The sequence below is a fragment of the Martes martes genome, assembly GCF_963455335.1.
Source record: "Martes martes genome assembly, chromosome: 3".
Taxonomy (NCBI): Eukaryota; Metazoa; Chordata; class Mammalia; order Carnivora; family Mustelidae; genus Martes; species Martes martes.
Genome location: NC_137890.1, coordinates 147,220,056 through 147,247,395, shown reverse-complemented (window position 1 = coordinate 147,247,395; position 27,340 = coordinate 147,220,056). Strand labels below are relative to the sequence as shown.

Here is a 27,340-nt window from a genome sequence, read left to right as displayed (position 1 = left end):
TATCCAATCAATAGTCAACATAGTATCTTTTGGTAAATTTTCTTTTTTCTTTTTTTTTAAAATTTATTTGACAGACAGATCACAAGTAGGCAAAGAGGCAGGCAGAGAGAGAGAGGGGGAAGCAGGCTCCCTGCTGAGCAGAGAGCTCGATGCGGGGCTCGATGTGGGGCTCGATCCCAGGACCCTGAGACCATGATCTGAGCTGAAGGGAGAGGTTTTAACCCACTGAGCCACCCAGCTGCCCCTCTTTTGGTAAATTTTCAAAGACAAACTTTACTTCTATAAAGTCTCTAAAACTCTAGAAATAAGCAGGAAAGCCAATGCTTGATTTCTGAAATCTAGCCAGATTACACAAGGGTAGAATGGTGAAAGGAGCCTAAGGGAAAGTCTAATTATCTACAAGAAGAAATATTTATTAAAAACCATTGTGAAGAGGCACCTGGGTGGCTCAGTGGGTTAAGCTTCTGCCACCGGCTCAGGTCATGATCCCAGCGTCCTGGGATCGAGCCCCACTTCGGGCTCTCTGCTCAGCGGCAAACCTGCTTTCTCCTCTCTCTCTCTGCCTGCCTCTCTGCCTACTTGTGATCTCTGTCAAATAAATAAATTTTTTAGGGGCGCCTGGGTGGCTCAGTGGGTTTAAGCCTCTGCCTTCGGCTCAGGTCATGATCCCAGGGTCCTGGGATCGAGCCCCGCATCGGGCTCTCTGCTCAGCGGGGAGTCTGCTTCCTCCTCTCTCTCTGCCTGCTTCTCTGCCTCCTATGATCTCTGTCTGTCAAATAAATAAATAAAATCTTTAATAAATAAATAAATAAATATTTTAAAAATCTAAAAAAAACCCCAAAAAACCATTGTGAATATTTGGAATTGAATTAAATTATCTGTTCTACTGCCTGAAGAAGGCCCCCAAAGGCAACAAAAGTGACTATTTCAAACCTCATCCTAAATATCGGGAAAAAATTCTTTCTGACTGGCAGCCTGCCACAGACTAAAAATGACACCTTTTGTGCCAATGAGACTGTATCAATCAAAATTAAATAAGTTCAATTTTCCTTAATATTTCTTAATATTCTGAAATAATTTTACCATTTCCAAAGAACAACTGACACATGAGAGATTTTTTCCCCCAAAACAGTGACTATGAAGAGTGCATGCTGTCCAATTTCCAGGTACCATGTCTCATTCTAAAGAGACATGTGAAAGCAATGAGTACTTCTAATGGTAGCATAACAACTTTAAAACCTAAAAATAAAATATCAAAAGCAAACCAAGCTTTTTTTTTTTTTTTTAATGTTCCCTTTATTTTAGATGGCAGGCAGCATTGGGTACATTTAGGTTTAGAATCTTTTCTAAAGCATTTCATTTCTGCCAGCACTTTAATATGAATTTCCTTCTGCTCTTGGCTCTTTATGGAACACACCGTATTAGGATAAAAGCTATTCCAATGTTCTTTACCAAAGAGAATTTCACCTTCTCTGAACAGGAACCTTGCATCACACAGTTTAATTTCTACAACTTACAAACAGTGGGATGTTAATGAACTGGGAGGCTCTCAAACTAAAACGTAAGTCCCTACAGTACATGGCCTCTGCTTTCATCTTCAGATTGAAATCTAGGCCGATAAGTGATGAACTTCTAGCTTTGCATTTACTTCTCCCTTTATTCCAAGCACGTCATCCCATTAAACTTACTTTTTCCATCTTAAGTGTAAATGAACGAAAATTATGGTCTTTACAAGTTCTATTTGGAGAAGATGTTTTGGAAAGAATCAGGGGACACTTGACACTCTGGGCGAAGAAAATTTTAAGGAGAAAGACCACACTCAGGGAGCTTGGGTGGCTCAATGTGTTAAGCCGCTGCCTTTGGCTCGGGTTGTGGTCTCAGGGTCCTGGGATCGAGCCCCGCATCGGGCTCTTTGCTCTGCAGGGAGCCTGCTTCTCTCTCTCTCTCTCTCTGCCTGCCTCTCTGCTTACTTGTAATCCTTCTCTGTCAAATAAATAAATAAAATCTTTTAAAAAAAGAAAGAAAGAAAGAAAGAAAGACCACACCCAGCTCTGAAAAATACATCTGGGCCTGTGGGGGAAGATGCTATATATCGGGAAAGTGGGAAATCATTACTCTTGAAGTCCCTTGAAAGTCCAAGTCTATGGAAAACACAAACAGCTGAATGTAACGTTTCTTTCAGGAAATGTTAAGAGTCAAGTCTGCATACTGGTGGACTTGGGGCCAAAAGACAATTGGCCCACATGCTCATTACAAAATGAGCCAACACAGCAGGGGGACAATTGCATCACTTATGGTTGATTTCAACGGACATGGCACCAATCCACATAATTTATGAACAAACAAAACTTTTTAATATAGTGCACTTACTGCATTGGTAAGCATGCAACAGAGTTTGAAACAAAGAAGAATTCAGAAACATGGATATTTTGTATCTAAGAATAAATGGCCACTAAAGAATTAAAAGACTTCATTCTTTAAAGGAAAAGGGATATTCATTTTTGTCACATACTGACAGTGATTTGGGCTCACAGGCTCTAATATTCAGATCACTCCATTCCTCTCTTCCTCAAAGTATGCGATGCAAGGTTGACCTAGAGAACATTTGACCACTTCCACCTCTCCACCTCCGTTCATCTCCCGTTGAAAATGAATGTTAACCAAATCCTCTAAAAGTTCTCTATCTGTCATCTGAAGTTCTTCCAGCCCAGTCAGAAGCACTGTCCTCTCCGATATTCCCGAAAACACCTGAAAAGGAAAATTAAAAAGATAAAGAGAAAATTTTCTGAGAGCTTCGAATTGCAGAACTTTGGATTTATAGAGCTCTGCTGCATATTTTGGACCTTATCTTAGAAGAGACCAGGAGCCTCAGTAAGCTGATTCATGCAAGAGAATATCCAAGTCAGATCTGAATTTCAGAAAGATAACGCTGGTGGCATTATGATGAATAGAGGAAAGACGGGCATCTCTATGGACGGAAAGACCATGAAAGAGGTAGTCAGAGATGCCAGTGACCAAACGAATGCGAGAGATAAAGCAAAATGAAGAATTCAGCATGAGTTGTAGCTTTCAGGACGGTGAACTAGGTAGATGGGGGTGTCATTTAATACCTAAGTAGGAACAGAAAAAAGGAATAGGTTGGGGGTAAAGACAATGAGTTCAGAGAAAATGAGTAGGAAGAATTATTTTTATATTTTTTAAAGATTTTATTTATTTATTTGACAGAGAGACAGAGAGAGAGGGAACATGAGCAGGGAGAGAATGGAGAGGGAGAGGGAGAAACAGGTTTCCTGGAAGAATTATTCTTAAGGATAGTGGGCGCATGAGAGAAATACAGTTATGTCTCCACAAACAAAAATATTTTACCATTATCTGAGTAATTCCAAGTTTTTAAAAGTGTGTAAGAAATAAAATGAGGTACAGTTTTGCATTAAAATGTTTTTTTAAAGACAAACTTATTTTGCACCAAGCGGATATGAAGAAACTATTTTGACATTGCTCACTAAAGATGAAACAGTAACAGATTCACACCTTTTCCCTTATTTTTTGTGAGGTAGGGTTGAGTCATAAATCCCCAAAATGAAAGAAAAGAGATGACTTTACCTGAAAATTTTTCAAGTGTGTTTCTGTGTATGGAGAAACAGTAACTCTATAGCAGTTTTGATTTATATAAAGCGGATAGTCTTTCTTTTTCAAAATCTTGTCAGCAACTAGAAGTAAATTTTTAAAAAATTATTTTCTTCTTTATATCATAGACATTTTTAATCAAAGTTAAAACTTTCTTCAAACAGAACATTACAGTAAACAGTGAACTGAATGGTTATGTTTTTGAAAATTCTGCTATCTACTTCACAGTATATAATTTTGAAAAATACAAGACCAGATAAGAATGGGGCTTAATAGATCCTTCTGTCTTGAACTATCCACTGCAGTCAATGCAGAGAGCTGTATGACCTCAGACAGATCTGTCTTGAGCTACATAAAATGCAATAACCATCTGCAAAAAGTAACCTGCCCATCCTAACAAGACAGCGAGTTTCCCAGTTTCTCAAGAAGTATAACTGAAGTTATGATTAGAATTCTATACACATAGGTACACCTGGGTGGCTCAGTCAGTTAAGTGTCTGTCTTTGGCTCAGGTCATGATCCCAGGGTCCTGGGATCGAGTCCCACATCAGGCAATGGGCTCCTTGCTCAGCGGAGAGCCTGCTTCTACCTCTAACCACTCCCCTAACCACTACCTCTAACCACTCCCCCTGCTCCTGTGCTCACTCTGTCTCACTGACAAATAAATAAACAAAATCTTAAAAAAAAATACTATACATATACATTTTTATAATATAGACTTATATAATAAATTACTGTATTACTATAATATATATTTCATACATAAAATCACTTAGTTATCCTGTAACTAATACATGATATTATTCAGTAAACTGACATAATGATGTTAACCAAGGAGAGGAGGGATCTGAATGTCATCTAGAAATGAAGGCAAATAACAGAAATTCATCAGGTTCCTCTAACACGAAGAATAATCAGATTTCTTTTTAGCAGCATTTTTCTCCTAGAGGGGAAAAAGATAATAATGTATCTGATTGCATAAAGTTGACAGAAACAGTTCTTAGCAATATCCTATCACTTTTTTTTCCTCTCTCACCAGTCCACCTGGAAGGAGCAATATGGTGCAGTGATTAAGAGGGCAGGTCCCTATCGGTGAGGATGTGGAGAAACTGAAACCCTGGGACATTGCTGGTGGGAGTATAAAATGGTACAGCCTCTGTGCAAAACGGTATGGCCATTCCTCAAAACACTAAACACAGAATCACCACATGATCCAGCAATTCCAGAAAAATCTAGAAAGACATTCAACTAACCATACCTAACTACATAGTAGAAGAAAGGGAAGTTTAATGAAATGTCTCCACTTCTGCTAAATTAATGCTCTTCTTTTTTATTTCAATTTTCTTTGAAAAGAATGTATTACTCTGTTATGAAAAAACAGTCAATGCTTTTCAGTTGTATAACTGGATTTCTATTATATGTGCAAACCCAGGGGAAACCCTACAAACTGAATTAACTAGAGCAGGATTTTTTTTTAAAGATTTTATTTATTTTATTTGACAGACAGGGATCACAAGTAAGCAGAGAGGCAGGCAGGGCTGGGGGGAAGCAGGCTCCCCGCCAAGCAGAGAGCCCGATGCATGGCCCGATCCCAGGACCCTGAGATCATGACCTGAGCCAAAGGCAGAGGCTTAACCCACTGAGCCACCCAGGTGCCCCGAGCAAGATATTTTTACATGGAGAATCACTTGAACATATTAACAAAAGCAGCTGTAGAATTCTATATTTTTAATCATAAGAATGTAAACCCTCCTCTGATGATTTGGTAAAGATCCATTTCTATCTATAAAGGGAACAGATGTCTAACTGTTCTTTCCAATCACCCTTTGTCTTCCCTGAAATCTATTCCCTCCACCTAAGAGACCCTCATCTGTCAAAACAGGTGGGATGGAAGTGACAGTTTTATACATATGTATTTTTAGATTTCTCTGCCACATACCCACTGTAACTTGGGGTAAGTCATTTGCCCTCCCAAGGACTCAGTTTCCACCTCAATAGAATGAGTATAACGTCTATCTCCAGAATCGTGCTGCAGATCAGAGGAGATACACTTCCGAACACCTGGCTCCTTGGCTGGCCTGTGATGAGGATGCAGGAAGACTGATGTACACGTTATACGTAATATTTCTCAAGAGCGTTCCCTGAAATCATTTTCAGTACTCTTCCATTTTACAAGGTTAAAAAAAATCCCCTCTCATTATGCTATCTAATAAGTTCCAAATAAAAGAAGTAGAAAAGGAACACTTTTAGGAATGGCAGTTCATAAGGGTGCCTGGGTGATGCACTTGGTTAAGCGTCCCATTCCTGGCTTCTGCTCAGGTCCTGAGCTCAGGATCCTAAGATTGAGGCCCACAACTGGCTCAGCATGGAGTCTGCTTAAGAGTCTATCCCTGGGGTGCCTGGGTGGCTCAGTGGGTTAAGCCTCTGCCTTTGGCTCAGGTCATGATCTCAGGGTCCTGGGATCGAGCCCCGCATCGGGCTCTCTGCTTGGTGGGGAGCCTGCTTCCCTCTCTCTCTCTGCCTGCTACTCTGCCTACTTGTGATCTCTCTGTCAAACAAATAAATAAAACCCTAAAAAAAAAAAAAAAGAGTATCTATCCCTCTTCCCCTGCCCCTCTCCAGCTCACTCACTCTCACTCTTGAAAATAAATAAATCTTAAAAAAAAAAAAAAGAAAAGAAAGAGGGGAGCCTGGGTGGCTCAGTGGGTTAAGCATCTGCCTTCGGCTCAGGTCATGATCTCGGGGTCCTGCAATTGAGCCCTGAGTTAGGCTCCCTGCTCATGGGAAACCCGCTTCTCCCTCTCCCACTCCCCCTGCTTGTGCACACTCTTGTTCTCTCTCTGTCAAGTAAATTTTAAAAATCTAAAAAAAAAAAAGAAAAGAAACACAGAACATAATTTGAACGGTAAAGCACTCTGTAACTGCCTAACTGGGCGAATACCTCCAGGTTCCATGAACGTGATCACAGCACTGCAGGACGGCTTATCGTACTGCACGCGAAGCACTTCCCCGCCTCCGTGTCTGGACTTAGAAAAGCTTAGTTCTAGCTTGTCTCTCATCTGATCTTCGGGCAATCCGTCAGGAATTTTAGTAACGTTGATCTTCACCTTAGAGTACGCTTCATGAACCTGGGAAATCATTCCACACTCAGCAACAGGGGTGAGAAGAGTGTTCACACCTGATAGAAATCTAGAAGGCGATAATCACCATGTTACCTGGAATCTGACTCCTGAATTTAATGGAACTGGCTTGGCCAAAACCTCCACATCTACATCTTCTATCTTCACATGATGCTTCCCCATCCTGATGATGTTCTGGGCAACTGAAAAATTATTTGGGAGTATGAACTGCCAATACTTGAATAAACATTTCATTTTCAGTTTAAGAACAAATTATCCTAAAAATTTTTAACTTTCCTTTCATTTTAAAGGATCTAATTTTAAAAATTTTCCTAGGACTTCCAAGTGTTATTGGTCTTGCTGCCAAAGTGGCAAATAAATATATTAATGTCGGAATGTCAAAATATATTAGTAATTACAAAGTAGTCAAAAGGTACAAACTTCTAGTTATAAGATGAAAAAGTACCAGGGATGTAACATACAATATGCCATGTGGTATACAGGAAAACTGTTAAGAGAGTAGATCCTAAGTGTTCTCATTACAAGCAAAAAAAAGTTTTTTCCTTTTTTTCCCTTTTTTGTTGAATTTATGGGAATTCTGTTTATTGCACCTATATGAGAAGATGAATGCTGGCTGCACCTGCTGGGTCACTGTTTCACAATATACATTAATCAAACCATCATGTCATACACCTTAAACTTAGTGATATGCATCAATTATTTCTCAGGAAAACTGGAAAAAAAGCTATAATGAGAAAGCATCATCAAATTCTAGACTCATCTCCTAAGAGATAAGCCTGGTGAGCCTTCAGAAATTCATATATTATTTCAGCACAGTACACACCCTTTAGAATTCCCCTGTTGACAGAATGATGAGAGAATTCCCTTAGTACATTAATTAAAGCAGAGCCAGAAACTTCTTCCATGTTGAGTAAGTAGGAAAAAGTTGTGTGGTCAGTGGCATTCTGACAATCTTATTTATCATTTGTCAACTTCTCAAAGCGTGAGTCTTTTCTATGTTTTTGCTATATTTAATGAGGAATTCTACTTTTGCTAAAATGCTCTTGAAATCACTTTACTAAAATGATAGCCTATACCAATCACGAAACTATCAAATCTAATTTATTTGTGCAAATGGGAGAGGCTCAGTAATGTAATTATGCCAAAAATCATTAGAACTCCAGATAGCAACTATATTTCAGTTTAAAATGCATGTGGGTGTGCATTTTTTTTAAATTGTGTGACATGAGAGTTTATAACACTTCAGTTGTTAATACAGAGCTGCTTACTCTAATTTGTCATAAAGATAAGAGATGCCCACTCCTGGTCTTATAAATCTCACATGTGTTTATGAGAACCAGACAGCACACACATCACAGCTGAAGGAAGAGAGAAATAGGCTAAAAGGCAGGGCGTTGTCATGTGGGAATTCGCACTCATTGTACCATGATATGACTTGATAACTTGAATTACAACTTTTTTTTGTTAATGACAACAGGCAACAATAACAGAAAATGTCAATGAAGTAATACTCAGATGATGCCCTTTCCCTCCCACACCCCCCACCCAAACCTCCAACATCTGGTTATCTGACGCAGCTGAGAGGACCACTTGCGTTTCAACTTTTGTAACTCTATCAAAGGCCAACTCCTGTTTAATTGTGTATAAGCCCAAAGTTCTCCCAGGAGAGCAAGACCTCAGAGCCATGCCCAGAATGGAAGCAGCGATGCAGCTGTTTCTGAAGACAACCCTAGTTCCAGCATTCCCGGGTAATTCCTGCACAGAATCCCTGCCTCTCAAATCCTCGCTTCTGTCTTTTGGTTATATCCCCATTACCATTGCCAACTGACAACACAGCGCCCTTGGCCTCCTCCTCTGCCCTCAGCTCAAGGGTAGATCCAGGTGGACCCATGGTGAACCAACTGTATGTTGACATGCTGACCTGCTAGAATGCCTTTCTTTTTAATATTTATTTGCAGGCTCTAGTGACAGACCAGATATAAGGAGATACAAGTCATAATCCTAGATTATCAGAATCTGAGCACTGGAAAGGCTTAAGACCATCTGACCCCACCCTATAACTGGACAAATAGAAGACCAAAGGCCTGGAAGAGTGGCCTGCTCCAGCCACTGTTGGTCTAGTACAAGGCACATGGATACTCATGGGTTTGACTTTCAGTTTTGCAATTTTTAACTGTAGACCTTGAGCAAGTTCTTTGTCTTCTTTAAGTTTCAGTTTCTTTATCTGGAAAATTCCTAATGAGTAGCAACGACAGCTCTCATTTACTAGGTGTTTATTAAGTGTCAGACACTATGCTAAATATTATGTCAGCATTTCTCATTTAATACTCAACCCAACCCATGAGGTAGGTGATACCACAAAGGCTGTCATACAAATCTGAGATTCAGAAAGAACCCAACCCAAATCACACATCTAGAAATGGACTAAGTTGGCACTGAAGGCCAGACTGTCCTCATGTGCCCCCAGCTCTGAACAGGGTCCTACACCATGGCAGATTCAGCTAACATCAGGTCCCTTTCCCAAATCTCTGACTCTTGGGCTTTTTCCATTCACCAGTAATGTGCTCTTAGGTAAGTCACTTAAACACCCAAGAATTTGTTTTCTTAGTGACAAGATGTAAATAATAATTCTCCTATCATATCGCTTTCACAGAGTCATGAGAATATAAAATGAGATGTCTGTGAGAACCCTCTGAGTCTTGAGTAGAGCTCTGCCAGCTTAAAACATTATTACTAGCATCACTTTGGAGATAGCAGGTGTACAAAGACGCTGGCATTGGACATGACAATACCTGGGCTTGAGTCCCAGAGGCGTCATGTTCTGAACAAGTGATCACATTCAAGGCACTTAATGTCTCAGTTTTCTCATCATAAAATGGGATAATCCTATCTGCCCCAAGATGTCACAATGAGATGAGAAGAAATGATAGATATAAAAACTGTAAAACAATAGATCAAATATCGAAGAAAGCTCTTTGAAAGTCTCCGTGCTTTCCAAAAAGTAACATGGTCAAATTTTTTAGCGTTACTCATACCTTCTTCTTTTTCAAAGGTGATAAGGGCTTGTCCTTTCTGCAGCTCATAAAGAACTTGTGAGGTCACTTGAAATGAACAGGAGATATTTAAAAACTGGCTGTCATTCTCAGGATTCTCTAAAGATGTGAATTTCACCTTTGTTTCAGGAATATCCTCTTTAATCTAATTTAAACAGAAATGTTTGATTAAAATCAAGGCAAGAAATAACTTAAGCCCTTCTTGTGATAATGTGATTTGAACATCCAATAATTCATTCTCTACTGATTTCAGAATCCCACAAAATACAGTGTGGTCTTATTTAATAACCTTAGTAATGACTTCTTCCTAGGTAAGTACTCAGTAATGTAATCAGATGCTGATCCTTTAATATTATTCCCCAGATTAAATTATAAATACATAATCTCTCACTTTTTCTAATCAATGTTTAAACTAGCCAATATTGTATAGTGTTCAATTCTAAAGCCTACATCATTCCTGTAGATAAGCACCTTTTAAACAACTGTACCAATAACAGGCTATCTTACCAGGGAATCATTAGACAGTACGTTTACTCTCACTACAAAGCAGTATAAACTAGAGTTGAGTATATACCATGTTTATTTTGATAGCAAACCCAGATAATTTTATCCAAAAACAAAGACTCCTGAATTATAGGATTTAACATTTATCAAATTTAAATTCCCCCTTACCCAACACCTGTCCATCAACTTTTTAACCATTATCAAACTTAGATTTATAAAAATGTGAAGGGAGACTATCAGCAAAATTTGTAATCTGAGGATAAATTTACATGGCTGTAGTTAACTGTTTAAAGTCATTGGGAATAACAGGCATATACAATTATACATAAATGTACAAATGAATCTGTTGTTTCCATTTCTATTTCCCATATTTTATATGCTGAAAGAGAATGTTTGTGTTATCACAAAGGGGTTAGAAATATTCAGTGTTATTTGACCTAATCTCACATTTGTTCTATATCTTCACTGATAACTTACATAGAATTTCTGATCTGCATAAATCCAATTTCAAAATAATTGGCAGTGTCTGAGAAAAGGCAGAGGTTTTCCCAACACTGTGGAAGTACTCAATATAATGCTGAAAAGTCAAGAGCTTTCTGGAATTAGAGTGCCTGATTCTGGTCTTGGGCACACTTGGCCAGGAGCCACTCACCTATGCTCCCTAGACCACAGTTTCAGTCCTCTGTAAATTGGATCAGCTGAGCTGGCTCGGTTCCCAAGGCCCTTTGAGTTGTAGGATTAAGTGATTCCTCTCCAGTCTGAGAAGTAACCAGAACTGTAACAGTGTTCGCTAAATCCCATAAACATGGCGAACTCCACTTCCTGATATTCAGTATCTTATCCCCCATTTCGGAAACAAAAAGTGACAATGTTCTAAGCATTAAAACTAAAGACAGGATTTTTTTTTTTTAACAGTGTGAGTTCTTGGGCGCCTGGGTGGCTCAATCGGTTAAGCGCCTGGCTTCAGCTCAGTTCATCATCCCAGGGTCCTGGGACCGAGTCCTGCATCAGGCTCCCTGCTCCTGGGGGAGTCTGCTTCTCCCTCTGCCTCTGTCTTTCTGTCGCTCTCTCTATCTCTCATGAATAAATAAATAAAATCTTTTTTTTTAAAACACGAGTTGTTATGAAGAAAAAAAGGGTGAATGCCTAATTCAAGTACAGGGAAAATTTAGGAGAGAATTTAAACGGTGAAGATATACATCCAATTTTTTTTTAACTGTGAAATTCATTTAAATTACTTGGATGAGAAGAACAGTAAAGGAACTTAGTGAGAAGACAAGAATTTGATCCAAAAGTGACTGATCATGACCATCATCTTTTGTTTTGTTTTTGAGCGAACATATACATACATAGAAAAACAAAAATATGTACATAAATTTTAAAAGTGTATTATCAGAAATGCACAGCCAGATGAAATTTTACGAAGTGCTCACACACATATGTGACCAGAACCCTGATCAATAAGCAGAATATGACCAACACCCCAGAAGCCTCCTTGGGCTCCCTGGTATCTCCAAAGGTAACCAGGACACTAACCGCTAACATCCTCCTTTTGTGCTTTATTTAAATGCAAGTATATGGTATGCCCTCTTTTATCTTTTCTGGCTCAACATTGTATTTATAAAATTCGTCCATGTGGCTGCACGTAGTTGTGGTCCATTCATTCTCATTGCTGTGCAGGATTCCACTGTGTGCATACACCCCAAATTAATAATTCATTCTACTATGGAGGGACAGTTGAGTTGTTTTCAGTTTGGGGCTATTACAAACAATGGTGCCATCAATGACCACAATGTTTTAAAAGTGAATTTTGTATAACTAAATTGGTTTTTCTGAAAGATGGTGTCAGTTAAAAATGTGATACATAAAATCATTAAAGAGGTATCTGGAAGGCAGCTATGCTCACCACTATACCAACAATGCTAATCATTAAAGAGGTACCTGGGATGGCACAAAAACAGGCACATAGATCAATGGAGGAGAATAGAGAACTCAGAAATGGATCCTCAACTCTATGGTCAACCACTTTTCAACAAAACAGGAAGGAAGGTCCAAAGGGAAAAAGACAGTGTCTTCAACAAATGGTGTTGGGAAAACTGGGCAGCACATACAGAAGAGTGAAACTGGACCATTTTCTTATATCACACACAAAAATAGACTCAAAAATAGATGAAAGACCTAAATGTGAGATAGGAGTCCATCAAATTCCTTGAGGAGAACACAGGCAGCAACCTCTTTGACCTCAGCTGCAACAATTTCTTCCTAGAAACATCGCCAAAGGCAAGGGAAGCAAGGGCAAAAATGAACTACTGGGACTTCATCAAGATAAAAAGCAAAGGAAACAGTCAACAAAACCAAAAGACAACCAACAGAATGGGAGAAGACATTTGCAAATGACATATCAGATAAAGGGCTAGTATCCAAAAGCTATAAAGAACTTACCAAACTCGGGGTGCCTGGGTGGCTCAGTGGGTTAAAGCCTCTGCCTTCGGCTTCGGTCGTGGTCCTAGGGTCCTGGAATCGAGCCCCACATCGGGCTCTCTGCTCAGCGGGGAGCCTGCTTCCCTTCCTCTCTCTCTGCCTGCCTCTCTGCCTGCTTGTGATCTCTGTCTGTCAAATGGATAAATAAAATCTTTAAAAAAAAAAAAAAAGAACTTACCAAACTCAACACCCAAAAAACAAATAATCTAATCAAAAATGGTCAGAAGACATAAACAGACATTTCTGCAAAGACGACACCCAAAGGCCAACAGACACGTGAAAAAGTCCTCAACATCACTTGGCATCAGGGAAATACAAATCAAAACCACAATGAGATACCACCTCACACCAGTCAGAATGGCTAAAATTAACAAGTCAGGAAACAACAGATGTTGGCGAGGATGCGGAGAAAGGGGAACCCTCCTACACTGTTGGTGGGAATGCAACCGGGTGTAGCCACTCTGGAAAACAGTGTGGAGGTCCCTCAAAAAGTTGAAAATAGAGCTACCCTATGACCCAACAATTGCACTACTGGGTATTTACCCTAAAGATATAAATGTAGTGATCCGAAGGGGGGACATGCACCCTAATGTTCATAGCAGCAATGTCCACAACAGCCAAACTATGGAAAGAGCCCAGATGTTCATCAACAGATAAATGGATAGAGAAGATGTGTATATATATACAATGAAATAATACTCAGCCTTCAGAAAAATGAAATCTTGCCATTTGGCAATGACGTGGATGGAACCAGAGGGTATTATGCTAAGCGAAATAAGTCAATCAGAGAAAGACAGTTATCATATGATTTCACTAATGTAAGAAATTTGAGAAACAAGGCAGAGGATCACAGGGAAAGAGAGGAAAAATGAAGCAAGAAGAAACCAGAAAGGGAGACAAACCATAAGAGACTCTTAATCTCAGGAAACTAACTGAGCGTTGCTGGAGTGGAGGGAGTGGGGAGGGATGAGGTGGCTGGGTGATAGACATTGGGAGGATGTGTGCTATGGTGAGCGCTATGTATTGTGTAAGACTGATGAATCAGAGACCCGTACCCCTGAAACAAAAAATATATGTTAATAATAATTGAAAAAAAAAGTTTAAAAAAAATAAAAATAAAATTTGAAAAAGGTCTCCCCGTAAAAAAAAGAGGTACCTGGAAGTTTCTGGTGGCCTCTTGTAACTCAGTTTCAAGTCTTTGGATCTCCTCCTTTAACTGAGTATTTTCCTTCACAATTTCATCAATTAATCTCTAAAAAAAATCAAACAACATCAAAAAATTCAACAGTCCCTGACCTCATTTTTCTAAATGAATTAAAGAAGCTAACTTTCTATCACCCTGATAAAAGCCAAAGAAACACACTATCACCTGCAGATTCTCCTACCTCTGACAAGTATTATTATCTCCTTTATACAAGCAGGAAAACTACCTTTCACACTAGACCAAAGTCATAGACATTTTTCTAGTAGAGCAAGGATTGAGAGCCAGACCTGAATTTTATCAACTCCTTTCTTGGCTATGTGACAACAATGTAACTTTCAAGTTGCACTAGAGGGGCATATGGGTGATACAGTCAGGGAAGCATCCGACTTGGTTTCCGCCCAGGTCATTGTCTCAGGGTCATGAGACTGAGCCCTCTGTGTTGGACTCTGTGCTCAGTGTGGAGCCAGCTTATGACTCCCTCTCCCTCTCCCTCCGCCCCTCCTCGCCACAAGCTCAGGCTTGTTCATGCGCTTTCTCTAAAGTAAATAAATAAATCTTTAAAACATGAAGAAGTAAATTGCAGTGTAATTGTGGACATATGTTACTTGGGGGCAATTAAAAAATGTTTTTGCTGGATTCCCACAAGTACAACTGCCTTTACATGCCAGACATAGGGCCCTGGGTAAGTGGCTTAACCCACCTGAGCCTTTGTCTCCTCTTGGGTCTGATCAGATAATTGCTAACTAAGCTCTTAACATCTGGGTGCAAATCAAAGAAAGGATGGAGGGAAAGAAAAAACAGCTAATGTTGTAAGAAAAAGAACAGAAGTATGATTGTTTTCTCAAGGCTTGAATAACGGAAGAAAAAAATTTTGAAAACTTTAAAATCTTCCCAAATTTAAAGTAATGTTGGGCAAAAACATATAAAACATGCCTCACTGCAAAAGTAATAGATAAAAATTAATTTTAATAGTAATATTTACCTCTCTTTGTTCATCTTTCATAAATTCTTTATCTGACAAAGGCTCCTTAAGAACTTGTTTTTTGTTATCCTCATCGGCTGCCATGATTACCTAATTATTTCAAAAAGTAAGTATTTTTAAAAATAGTACATATACACAAATTCAATAAGAAAGAAATAAGTTTTACTACTTGTACTATTTTACAGAAGAAGAAACATCTCTTCTTTGCTGTATCTTTTTTCCTATCATCAAAGTCTTTACTACCATATGGCTTATATTTGAACAAAGTCTATATTTCAAATAACTTTCACACCTATAAATATATAAAAGCATTCTAAAAATCATTTGCTTTTCAACACAATAATAGAAAATGACAGGTATTAATATTCCTTTGAAGTTCACATCTTAATCATATATGGTACCCCATTTTAAAAGACTATTTTGGTCTTTTCAAAGGTTTTGATTTAAACATCCAATTCTCGGGCGCCTGGGTGGCTCAGTTGTTAAGCTTCTGCCTTCGGCTCGGGTCATGATCCCAGAGTCCTGGGATGGAGCCCCTCATCAGGCTCCCTGCTCAGTGGAAGCCTGCTTCTGCCTCTCTCACTCCCCCTGCTTGTGTTCCCTCTCTCGCTGTTGTCTCTCTCTGTCAAATAAATAAATAAAATCTTAAAAAAAAAAAAAAGTTTAAACATCCAATTCTTCCTATTGTATTTCCCAGATGTAAATGGACTAAAAAGCACCCCTGCCAAACTCCTCTACACGTACAGTAGTTCTTTCTAAAAAAATTTTTTTAAAGATTTTATTTCTTTGACAGAGAGAGAGAGAGGCAGCGAGAGAAGGAACACAAGGTGGGGGGAAGCAGGAGAGGGGGAAGCAGGCTTCCTGCTGAGCAGGGAGCCTGATGTGGGGTTCAATCCCAGGATCCTGGGATCCTCACCTGAGCCAAAGGCAGACACTTAACCAACGGAGCCACCCAGGTGCCCCTTTTTAAGTTTTTTTTTTTAAATAGGCTCCACACCCAGCATGGAGCCCAATGCCGGGCTCAAGCCCACGACTCTGAGATCAAGACCCAGGCTGAAATCAAGAGTCTGATGTTTAACTGACTGAGGCATCCAAGAGTCCCTACATGTACAGAAGTTCTTATCTGGATCCTCCCTAGTCCATACACCGGAACAGGAAAAAAATTACATCTTTACTTCTAATACTCTCTGGTTGAAATTTAGCATTCCCTTCAAATAAGAATATAGGCAACAAGCCACATTGCATTTGCAGCACCTGCAACAAAAGTCGCCAAGACGGCACAAATATTTTCATAAAGTGTCGTAACTATTGCAGATATCCTGAAATATAGTTTGTGTAAAATTTTCCTTCAAAATTATGGCAGTTATTAAACTCACTACTAGGTCTTATAATATAATGTAATATATTGATATATATTACTATATTAAAAATTTGCTTAATATTCTGATAATCATATTTCAATATAATTAATTTCCTTTGTAATTCTATATATTTTATTTTATTTTATACATTTTAAAACTTTTTTTTTTTAAAGGCCCATGAGCTTTATCAGACTGGGAAGGAATCCATGGCACAAAAAAGTAAAGAACATTTGCCCGCATATGAATTTGCTGAGATGGAAAGGTCCCAGATCAAAAATGAAACAAGGAATATCAAAACTGTTTTTATTGCATTAAAGGCACATTAATAAGCAGTTTGTGATATAATCCTCTAAAATTTCAAGTAGCTAAATTCTCACTATTCCTATAAAAAAAAAACAGGAAAAATATTTATTCCTCCTTAAAAAAAAGAAAACAGAAGACTGGCAAAAAATTACTGTGAACACAAGCAGTGTCCAAAAACAGAGGGGATCAGATAGCACCTAGAACTTGGTTTCTAATCTATTCTCCAGTAAAGGGAACCAGGGTTCCCTGGAACAATGGCTGATTCTACCTATGGGGCAAGAAATATACAAGATAAGCCTAGAGCTTCCAGTGGCCAAAGGTACAGAAAGAGGATTTTCAAGTAAGTAAATATACAGAGGATAAAAGGAGTCAGGTTCTTCATTGCAAGAGAAGTTAATCATAAATATAAAAAGACAGAAAACTAGAATGAATGCTGTGGATGGGAAACGGAACTATCAGTGTAAACTCATGATTTCCAATGAGACAGAATGAGAGAAAGATACAGAGATGGAGATATGTGTGTGTGTTCACACATATACACACTGTACGGATCTGTCTATGTATATATTCCCTAGCTCTGTCTGCTCAGAGGGCCTGGAAGCAATGAATACACCTAGCACCAAGAATTTGGTTTCTTTTTTTTTTTTTTAAGATTTTATTTATTTATTTGACAGAGAGAGACAGAGAGAGAGGGAACAGAAGCAGGGAGAGTGGGAGAGGGAGAAGTAGGCTTCCCGCTGAGCAGGGAGCCCGATGTGGGCCTCCATCCCAGAACCCTGAGATCATGACCTGAGCTGAAGGCAGCCGCTTAATGAATGAGCCACCCAGACACCCAAGAATTTGGTTTCTAATACCATTTTCCCTTACAAGGCACCAAGGGTTTTCAGAGAAATGTTTGATTACAGGACTGGGACAGGAAAAATACAAAATAAGCACCTTACAGTGCCAGAAAGCAAGAAAGTGCTCAAAGAATGATAAGGGCATTTAAAAAAACAAAAAACAAAAAACACAGAATCCAGCTGGAGGAAGTTCTCACTAGCCAAGTCTAAGAATAAAATAAACATAAAAAAAATAATGACAGTAATGATTAAATCCACTGAGTAAAAGAAAAACTACGAGTCTTTAAAAAAAAGCGGGGGGGCGCCTGGGTGGCTCAGTGGGTTAAAGCCTCTGCCTTCAGCTCAGGTCATGATCTCAGGGTCCTGGGATCGAGCCCTGCGTCGGCCCTCTGCTCATCGGGAAGCCTGCTTCCCTTCCTCTCTGTCTGCCTGCCTCTCTGCCTGCTTGTGATCTCTGTCTGTCAAATGAATAAATAAAATCTTAAAAAAAAAAGAAGAAAAACTACGAGTCCACACTGACATGCATATACACATACACAAACTGAAATTTTGGTGAGAAAAGGTCCATCTAGTTCGTTTCAAAATACTTCCCCATAAAGTACTTATTAATTTCAAAGGGAGGCGGGGGGCACCTGGGTGGCTCAGTGGGGTAAGCGGCTGCCTTCAGCTCAGGTCATGATCCCAGAGTCCTGGGATAGGGCCCCGAATCCGGCTCTCTCCGTCCCTCTCCCTCTGCCTGCCACTCCTCCTGCTTGTGCTCTCTCTCTGTCAAATAAATAAAAAACTTTTTAAAGATTTTATTTATTTATTTGATGGATAGAGAGCACAAGTAGGCAGAGAGGCAGGCAGAGAGAGGGGGGGAGCAGGCTTCCCGCTGAGCAGAGATCCCGATGCAGGGTTCCATCTCAGGACCCTGAGATCATGACCTGAGCAGAAGGCAGAGGCTTAACCCACTGAGCCACCCAGGCGCCCCTCAAATAAATAAAATCTTTAAAAAAGAAAAGAAAAAAAAGATTTCAAAGGGGGGAAAGTAGCTTTATATTGAAGAAGCCAGGCAGACAGCACTATACTAAAATAATCAAAGTAAATAATGAAATATGTCAAAATCATCTGCCATCTGATAGAGTGCACTTAGAATACAGCATGACTTCTATGATATTCCTGCTGAAGATACATAATCTGAATCTCAGCAGGAGAAAACATTAGACAAACCGGCTTGTTCTCTTCAAAAGTGTTAAGTTCATGAAAGCCAAGGAAATGCTGAGAAACTCTTCCAGGCAGGAGACTATGGGGTCATCACAACTAAATGCAATGCATGACTCTGAATTGGGTCCTTTTGCTATACAGGATATTATTGGCACAACTGTCAGAATGTGAACTGGATCCAAGGATTAGATGGCAGTAAAGTATCAATATTAATTTCCTGATTCTGGTTACTGAATTTTAGTTACATAAAGAGTACCTTTTTGGGGGGCGCCTGGGTGGCTCAGTGGGCTAAAGCCTCTGTCTTCGGCTCAGGTCATTATCCCAGGGTCCTGGAATCAAGCCCCGCATGGGGCTTTCTGCTCAGCAGGGAGCCTTCTCCCCCCACCCCCCGCCCCCCGCCTGCCTCTCTGACTACTTGTGATCTGTCAAATAAATAAATAAAATCTTTAAAAAAAAATGCCTTTTTTGTAGGAAATATATATTCAAGAAATTCCAGGGTAATGGGTCGTGAAGTTAGAATCTTATTCTCAAATAATTCCAGAAAAAGAGAAGCTGTTTGTATTGTACTTGCAACTTTTCTGTAAGTTTGCGATGATTTCAAAATGTATCAGTACCTCCCTATTGCACCAACCACCTACCTAGTCCTTACAATGACACCCAATAGTCATCCAAGGTCTTACACAATCTAACTAAAACTTTCTAGTCTTATTTAGACAACTTCTAGACTAAGTACCCTAACCACACTAAACACTCACAGGGTCCTTCTTCTCCTTCTTGTCCCTTAATATGTCATATTCTTCCTTTCCTCCCAACCTCAATGAAATTCTACTCTTCTTAAGGTCTAAACCCAAGTTTCCCCCAAGTTTTTAAAGCCTTTTCTGATTCCCCTACAGAACATTACTTCTTCCACTTTTAGCTCTTTTAGAGAGCTTCAATTATTTGTGTACCCATGTCATTTTCCATGACTGGATGGTCATGACCTTGAGGCCAAGGACCATGCCCACTCCTCCTTGCATCTATTCAGAGCCTAATATAAGCAAACACACTGAAAACTCTCATTATTTACTGAATTGTGTGCTATCTTGTTCTGTTCAGGACATACCATGCATATGAAGTTTTGTGATTACATTTCCAGAAAGCAGAAATAGCAACATTTTTTTATTGCTTTAAAAAAAAATCAATATTCTTGGGGCACCTGGGTGGCTCAGTCATTAAGCATTTGTCTTTGGCTCGGGTCATGATCCCAGAGTCCTGGGATGGAGGCCTGCATTGGGCTCCCTGCTCAGTGGGAAGCCTGCTTCTCCCTCTCTCACTTCCTACTCCCTCTGCTGTGTTCCCTCTCTCTCTCTCTCTCTGTCTCTCTCTGTCAAATAAATAAAATCTTAAAAAAAAAAAACAATATTCTTAAGTGCTTGTAATGAAGATTCTCAATATATTTAACTCATATAAATAGTCTACTACTACAAAATATTCCCAGAACTTTTTCTGGTATATTTAAGGTCTGGATACTTTCCTTCTTTGCATGAGTGGACTGTACGGTAATAGGCTTCCTTTTATGCCATTATATGGTAGGCAAAACAATGACCCTCTCAAAGATACCTAAACCTAATCCCCAGAATCTATGAATATGTCAAATTACAATTAAGGTTGTAGATTGAATTAAGATTGAATTAAAGCTGACTTCAATATGAAAATCATTCTGAATTATCCGTAGGGCCAATATAATCACTAGGGCCCTTAAAAGTAAAGGAGGAAAGCAGAAGAGCAAAGTCAGAGTGAGGTGTGACAACAGAATAACGGTCAAGAGAGATGCAGTGTTGCTGCCTTTTTATTCGGAGAAAGGGCATCACTAAGTCCCGGAAGGTGGGCAACATAAAGAAAATGGGGGGGAAAAAAACCCCAGAAAATAGATTCCCCCCAGTAGCCTCCAGAAAGGAAGGCAACCCTGCAGACACCTTAATTTTAGGCCAGTGGGATCCAGGTTGGACTTCTAACCTACAGACTGTTAAAATAATAAATCTGTGGTTTGTTGTTGTTTGGTTTATTATTATTGTTGTTGTTATTTTAGATTTTATTTATTTATTTATCAGAGAGAGAGCACTAACAGGGGGAGTGTCCGGCAGACGGAGAAGCAGGCTCCCCACTGAGCAAGGAGCCGGATGTGGGACTTGCTCCCAGGACCCCAGCACCACGACCCCAGCCAAAGGCAGACGCCCAACCGACTGAGCCACCCGGGTGTCCAAAAACTTGCGGGTTTTAAGCCACTAAGTCGGTGGTCATTGTTATCACCACCACCCACCATCACCTATTTTCCTGTATTCATATCCCTTTGTCCCAGGTGAGACAGAACGGAATCTTTCCACATGCCGGCCTGGCAGCAAAAAGAAAGGAAATGAGGGGATGGAACAAAGGAGGGGGTGATTAATAAAATGGTTATACACAAATATAGTTTTTTTTAAAAGTATGCATGTTCTATAGACAGAAAAACATCGCATTCTCCTTTAGATATCTCTTTCGAGAAAATCCCTGGGTATTCTGAAAAGTGAGGCACAACTGCCAAACCCTGCAAGGGCCTGGGAGAGGAAATCTTCTTAAGGAATCAAGTTTCCCTGAACTCTCTAGAGAGACACTACTGAAACAGTGCGGCAACACAGACCATTTTACATTTCAATTTCCGAAATTGAGCAAACCGCTCCAAGAAGACGAGGTCAGAGGCGGCGGGTGGGGACGGGGTGGGCGGGGGAGGGGGGGGACTGACGCAGCCCGTCTCGCCCCCGCCTCCACCCCCAGCCCAGCAACCCCGTCCGACAGCTAGCGGCGAGCTCCCCGCGGGGCCCTGCGGGCGTTGCGGTGGGCAGGGCCCCGCGGACCATGCCTCCCCCCGACGCGGGCCTCTCTAGGAGCAGGGATGGCAGCCAGGGAACCGGGCAGGGCGCCCACTCACCCGCCTCGCCGGTGGAAGACAGCGTCCGCAGCCCAGCGCGCCCGCCCTTCCGGGAAAGCCAGCTGGGCGGTGCGCGGAGCGGGCGGCCGCGGGAGTGGCCAGGAGCCCCGCGGGCTGGGCGGGCCGCCAGGGTCCCCGAGGCTGGCGCGGCCGGATTCCCCCGTGTGCCCGTCACTCAGAGGAACAGCTGGGTTCCTAAAACAAAAAAGAAGAAAGAGGGCAAAAGGAAGGGAAGGAAAAGAAAGCTCCGCTCCACTGGGGATTTTCTTTAAAACTAACCACCGGGGGCACCTGGGTGGCTCAGTGGGTTAAAGCCTCTGCCTTCGGCTCGGGTCATGATCCCAGGGTCCTGGGATCGAGCCCCATATCGGGCTCTCTGCTCGGCGGGGAGCCTGCTTCCCCCTCTCTCTCTGCCTGCCTCTCTGCCTACTTGTGATCTCTGTCTGTCAAGTAAATAAATAAAATCTTAAAAAAAAAAAAAAAAAAACCAAACTAACCACCGTTTGGAATACCAAATACGGTGTCGGCAGTGAATAATTACTAACGAGTTAACGAGTATTTTCAGTTTCGATTTTTAAAACACGGCTCTTTTGATAGAGAAGATAAACTGTTAGGTAGCGAAGCCGGAAGGGGTTTGGGCAACGTAAGTGAAGGGGATTAAACAGGTACAAACTTGCAGTTACAAAACAAATTAGTAACAGATACAATGTACAGCATAGGGAATACAGTAAATGTTGTAGTAACTCTGTATGGTGACAGATGGTAACTAGGCTTATCATGGGGGCCATCACTATGATGTACACCCGAAATGAATAGGCTATAGTAAGTCAACTATACTTAAAAGTGGTTTTTTGTTTTGAGAGAGTCTATCCAAAACATATTCATGAAGTTTGCATAAACACTAATTTCAGGGCGTGTTTTTAAAAATCACTCTTTTTATGTGTATATTACTCGACTTACAGTTGACAAAGTGGATAGGAACAAAATAAGGTCAAAGTGGAAGTCCCTCTTCAAGATAGTAACTCTCACTGTACTTTATTGGTCATTTTAACCTCAAACTACAAATATTTACAGCCAGCACAAGGTCAATTTTTGTCTTTTGCAACATTTTCTGGGCTGTGAAGTTGGGAAAGCTGTCGTGTTCACTTGGTTTCTATGACCCATGTCCCTTGAAAGTTTTCTTATAATCTTCTGTTCTGTTGTGAAGTTGTAAATAAATACTTCACTAAGTGTCATCTTTTCCTTTGAAAATAAAAACATCTGGCTTATTTCAAGAACTTCAGTGTTTCTTAATCCTACACAAAGAACCACCTCACAGCTGCACTTGCTCATAAACAGAGGTCAAGGAGGGAATGTGTCAAAATGATACATTCTAGGATATAGTGCTAAAGAGTTATATAAAATAATCAATACAGTGGTCTAAAAAAACAGATTTACAAAAGTCAAATTCATTTATATCAAGAATACTGACGGGAGGGGCACCTGGGTGGCTCAGTGGGTTAAGCGGCTGCCTTCAGCTCAGGTCATGATTCCAGGGTCCTGGAACTGAGCCCCACCTCCCCTCTGGCTCTCTGCTCAGCAGGGAGCTTGCTTCTCCCTCTCCCTCTGTGCTTTCTCTCTCTCTCTCTCTCAAATAAATAAATAAAATCTTAAAAAAAAAAAAAAAGAATACTGATGGGAATAAAGTTGCTTTTCTAAGTGAAAAAAAAAAAAAGTAGTGCATGACAAGGACTTTTGTTCTCATCCGCCCAGTTAGAAAGTATAAAAAAAACTCCCATCTGTTGCAACATGAGAATGAGTTCTGTTCCACCTTAGAATTTTAGAGAGCATGAACTCTAGAGGTTATCTAGTTCAACATTATTTCTTCTTTACCTTATTTTTGTTTTTCATAAGAAGATGATAAGCACTAGGACCAGACTGGAGGAGGACTGATCTAATATTGACTCAGATCCTGTTAAAGTGCAAAAGATAACAGATAGTAGGGAAGCCTTTTTTGAGCCACCTACATGCTAAAGCTGGGTCATGTGTTCAGATTCAGAACTCTGCAAACTGATGGGGGTTCTAACAATGAGTAATCAGCTGCTGGACATATTATTATTAACAATCATAATTGTTCATCTACAGAGGACTCCTGGACATTTTATAATCTTCTTGTATTTTGCCAACGATATGAAATATAGGAATTACCTGCATGTGTAGATGAGTACACGAAGGCTTAACGAAGTGATGAAAATCAAGCAACTAATCTATGACAACACTGATACCATATTTTACTCTCAACCATGAAATCCAGTATCTCCACACTGTGTTCTATGGTGCCTGGAGAAGAAAGAATTCCATGGCCAAATATGATGGGGAAATGTTGCATACTGGATGATTCACAATGCACATCAGCACAGTAAGAGTTCAGAAAGATACTGCAGGAAAAAATTAAAGCACACATTAAACAGTTTAACTTTATTCAACCTTGAATTTACCAAACTAATTTGACCACCAAATTCTTTTTCTCGTGGAGCAGCTATTAATATCTCAGAGTTTCTTTTTTTTTTTTTTTTAAGGTTTTATTTATTTATTTGACAGAGACAGAGACACAGTGAGAGAGGGAACACAAGCAGGGGGAGTGGGAGAGGGAGAACCAGGCTCCCCGCTGAGCAAGGAGCCTGATGCAGGGCTCCATCCCCGGGACCACGACCCAAGCCAAAGGCAGACACTTAAGGACTGAGCCGCACAGGTGCCCCATATCTCAGTTTCTAGTAGGGCAATTTGAGTTGATGCTTTACTAATGATGGGGTTCAGGACATGCTACATCAAAATATGGCATATTGAATATTTTAAACTGAAGGAGTTTGAGAAAACAGTAGAAGCAAGATCATTCTGACCTTTCCTCCCACCACCACCCTTCTCCTCTGAAACAGGTCCTGGAACTCTTCTGTGAGAGGTGCCTTCCCTTATCCTGGAGGAAGGGAACATTCTTATCTCTGCGACAAAGGGGCACTGAGAAGAATCCTAACAATCGGGACTTGCTAAGTTTCCCCCAGTTCACTATGATTGCCTCAGGCTATCTGATCCAACATTATTTCTACATGACTGTTCAGTCCTCATTAAACCTGTTTCCTTGGGTCTTCATTTCTTTTTGAATGTTCCCACGTCATATAAAACTTACATTAAAGACAGATTTGTAGGCTTTTCTCCTGCTAATCTCTTTGTCGGTTTAAATTTCAGACTGAGCCAGGGACCCTAAGAACATACAGGGAAACTTTTTCCTTCCCTACATTAAATTATACCATCTCCTAATATAAAAATTATTGAATGTCTCTAACGTAGTCAGTGAATATTATGCCACACATGAGATGCCCTGGACATCTCATGTAAATCTGCACTGCATGATATGAGATGTTTATTACGTTACGTATTTACCTCCCCCACCAGATGGCAAGGAACTCCTCCCAGGCTTTTCTATAAATTCACACAAGCACACAAGCACACACACACACCACTTATGTAGTACAGTATAATGTGTGCTGTGAAGATGTAACAGACAGGAACTAGCGAAACACCAAAGAGGGAGTGGTGTCCCCCGCCCCCCATTTTGGGAAGTCAGTTTCTTCTATAGAAGAAGTGGAGATTGACGGGGCGCCTGGGTGGCTCAGTGGGTTAAAGCCTCTGCCTTCGGCTCGGGTCATGATCCCAGGGTCCTGGGATCCTGGGATCGAGCCCCATATCGGGCTCTCTGCTCCGCGGGGAGCCTGCTTCCTCCTCTCTCTCTGCCTGCCTCTCTTCCTACTTGTGATCTCTGTCAAATAAATAAATCTTTAAAAAAAAAAAAAAAAAAGAAGAAGTGGAGATTGAGTTAACTCTTACAGTTATAGGAGGCCGACTGAAATCAAGGGTCAGGTGAAAACCAGAGGCATGAAACAATTTAGGGAGGCACCAAGACTTTTGTGGGCATGCAAATGAGGAAACTACCTGAAATCCATTATATTATGCCCTGCATTTTAGAAAAGGTCTTGGACCTCAAGCTTATATTGCTGTTGCCAAAATTCTGGTGACCTGGTTTGCAGTTCCTCTTTGGGGAAGTTAGAATACTTACAACACTCCCAGCATTGTGCAAGATCCTGAGGGATTCAAGAGGTTTGCAACTGAAATATATAAAAGTAAATGAATGCTGCTAAGGAAGCTCATCTTAAATGTTCTCACCACCAAATAGAGATGGTCATTACGTGATGGGACGAAGGTGTTAAGGGAAACACCGTGGTAGTAATCATTTTGCAATATACAAAGATATCAAATCAACAAGATGTACACCTAAAACACAGTTTTATATGCCAATTTTATCTCAATAAAACTGGTAAAGATAAAATACAAAGCAGCTGATTTTTTAAAAAGTAAAGCAAAATAAGTATCCCATTCCTTACTCTCTATCAAGCAAGCAATACTACACAGCTGGAGTATGATTTTGATATCAGATGGGGGTTTAAGTACCAATTTCAAGTTACTGAGGATTCCCCCCCCCACCTCAGTTTCCTCATCTGTAAAATGGAGCTGTTGTGAATGAGATACATGGTACATGTCAAGGGCTAAGCACAGAGCCTGACCCACGGTCAGCTCGGTAAATAGTGTCTGTTACCATTTTATACACTGAAGAGATTTTCTTTTCCATTTTTTTTCTTACACATTTCTTCTCCTTTGTCTTCCCACCTATAGAATTACTTTTAAGGAGCACCTGGGTGGCTCAGTGGGTTAAGCCTCTGCCTTGGGCTCAGTTCATGATCTCAGGGTCCTGCAATTGAGCCCTGCATTGGGCTCTCTGCTCAGCAGGGAGCCTGCTTCCCCCTTTCTCTCTGCCTGCCTCTCTGCCTACTTGTGATCTCTCTCCCTCTGTCAAATAAGTAAATAAAGTTAAAAAAAAAAAAAAGGAACTACTTTTAAGACAAAGATCAAAGATCTTGTGTGTGTGTGTGTGTGGCCTACAGTCACTAGTCCAATAATTACACCTAGTACATGCTATACAGCTACTTATTTCTAACTAGTGGTTAGATGCAAGAGGAGAAGTCAAATATCTGGACTCAATGTTATAACCCCTTTGTCTGAGTTTTCATATTAGTGTGTATGAATAAATTTGCATAAGTACATAAAATACTGTGAGATAGATCAAACATTAAAAAAAAAAAAAGTTAAGCAGTGGCTGGGTGGCTCAGTCCATTAAACGTCTGTCTGCCTTCACCTCAGGTCATGATGCCAGGGCCCTGGGATGGAGCCCCAAATTCAGCTCCCTGCTCAGTAGGGAGCCTGCTTCTCTCTCTCTCTAGCTCCCCCTGCTTGTGTTCTTTCTCTCTCTCCCCGTCTGTGTCAAATAAATAAATAAAATCTTAAAACAAAACAAAAGTTAATCCAAGGAAAATAATAATAATAATAATAATAATAATAGGGGCGTCTGGGTAGCTCAGTGGGTTAAAGCCTCTGCCTTTGACTCAGGTCATGATCTCAGGGTCCTGGGATCAAGCCCCGCATCAGGCTCTCCACTCAGCAGGGAGCCTGCTTCCCCCTCTCTTTCTGTCTGTCTCTCTGCCTACTTGTGATCTCTATCTGTCAAATAAATAAATAAAATCTTTTAAAAAAATAATAAATAAAAAGGGACATTAACTTCTTGAATCTTCCCTGGGCCACTCATTTATCATGTAAACATAATTGATCAG

At 40.4% G+C, this 27,340-nt stretch overlaps 1 protein-coding gene across 1 annotated transcript; it reads right to left on the bottom strand.

Annotated features, from left to right (window-relative positions):
* Positions 1 to 1,286: 1,286 nt before the first annotated feature.
* NMI (N-myc and STAT interactor) lies at positions 1,287 to 22,075 on the bottom strand. The gene is made up of 9 exons (XM_080799143.1): positions 21,645 to 22,075; positions 14,992 to 15,081; positions 13,962 to 14,057; positions 12,767 to 12,934; positions 9,803 to 9,965; positions 6,843 to 6,949; positions 6,569 to 6,755; positions 3,604 to 3,710; positions 1,287 to 2,748 (listed from the first exon to the last, which is right to left on the bottom strand). Exons 2-9 carry the CDS (start codon positions 15,073 to 15,075, stop codon positions 2,545 to 2,547), a joined length of 1,116 nt encoding a protein of 371 aa, XP_080655269.1. The 5' UTR covers positions 15,076 to 15,081; positions 21,645 to 22,075; the 3' UTR covers positions 1,287 to 2,544.
* Between the last annotated feature and the right edge of the window lie 5,265 nt (positions 22,076 to 27,340).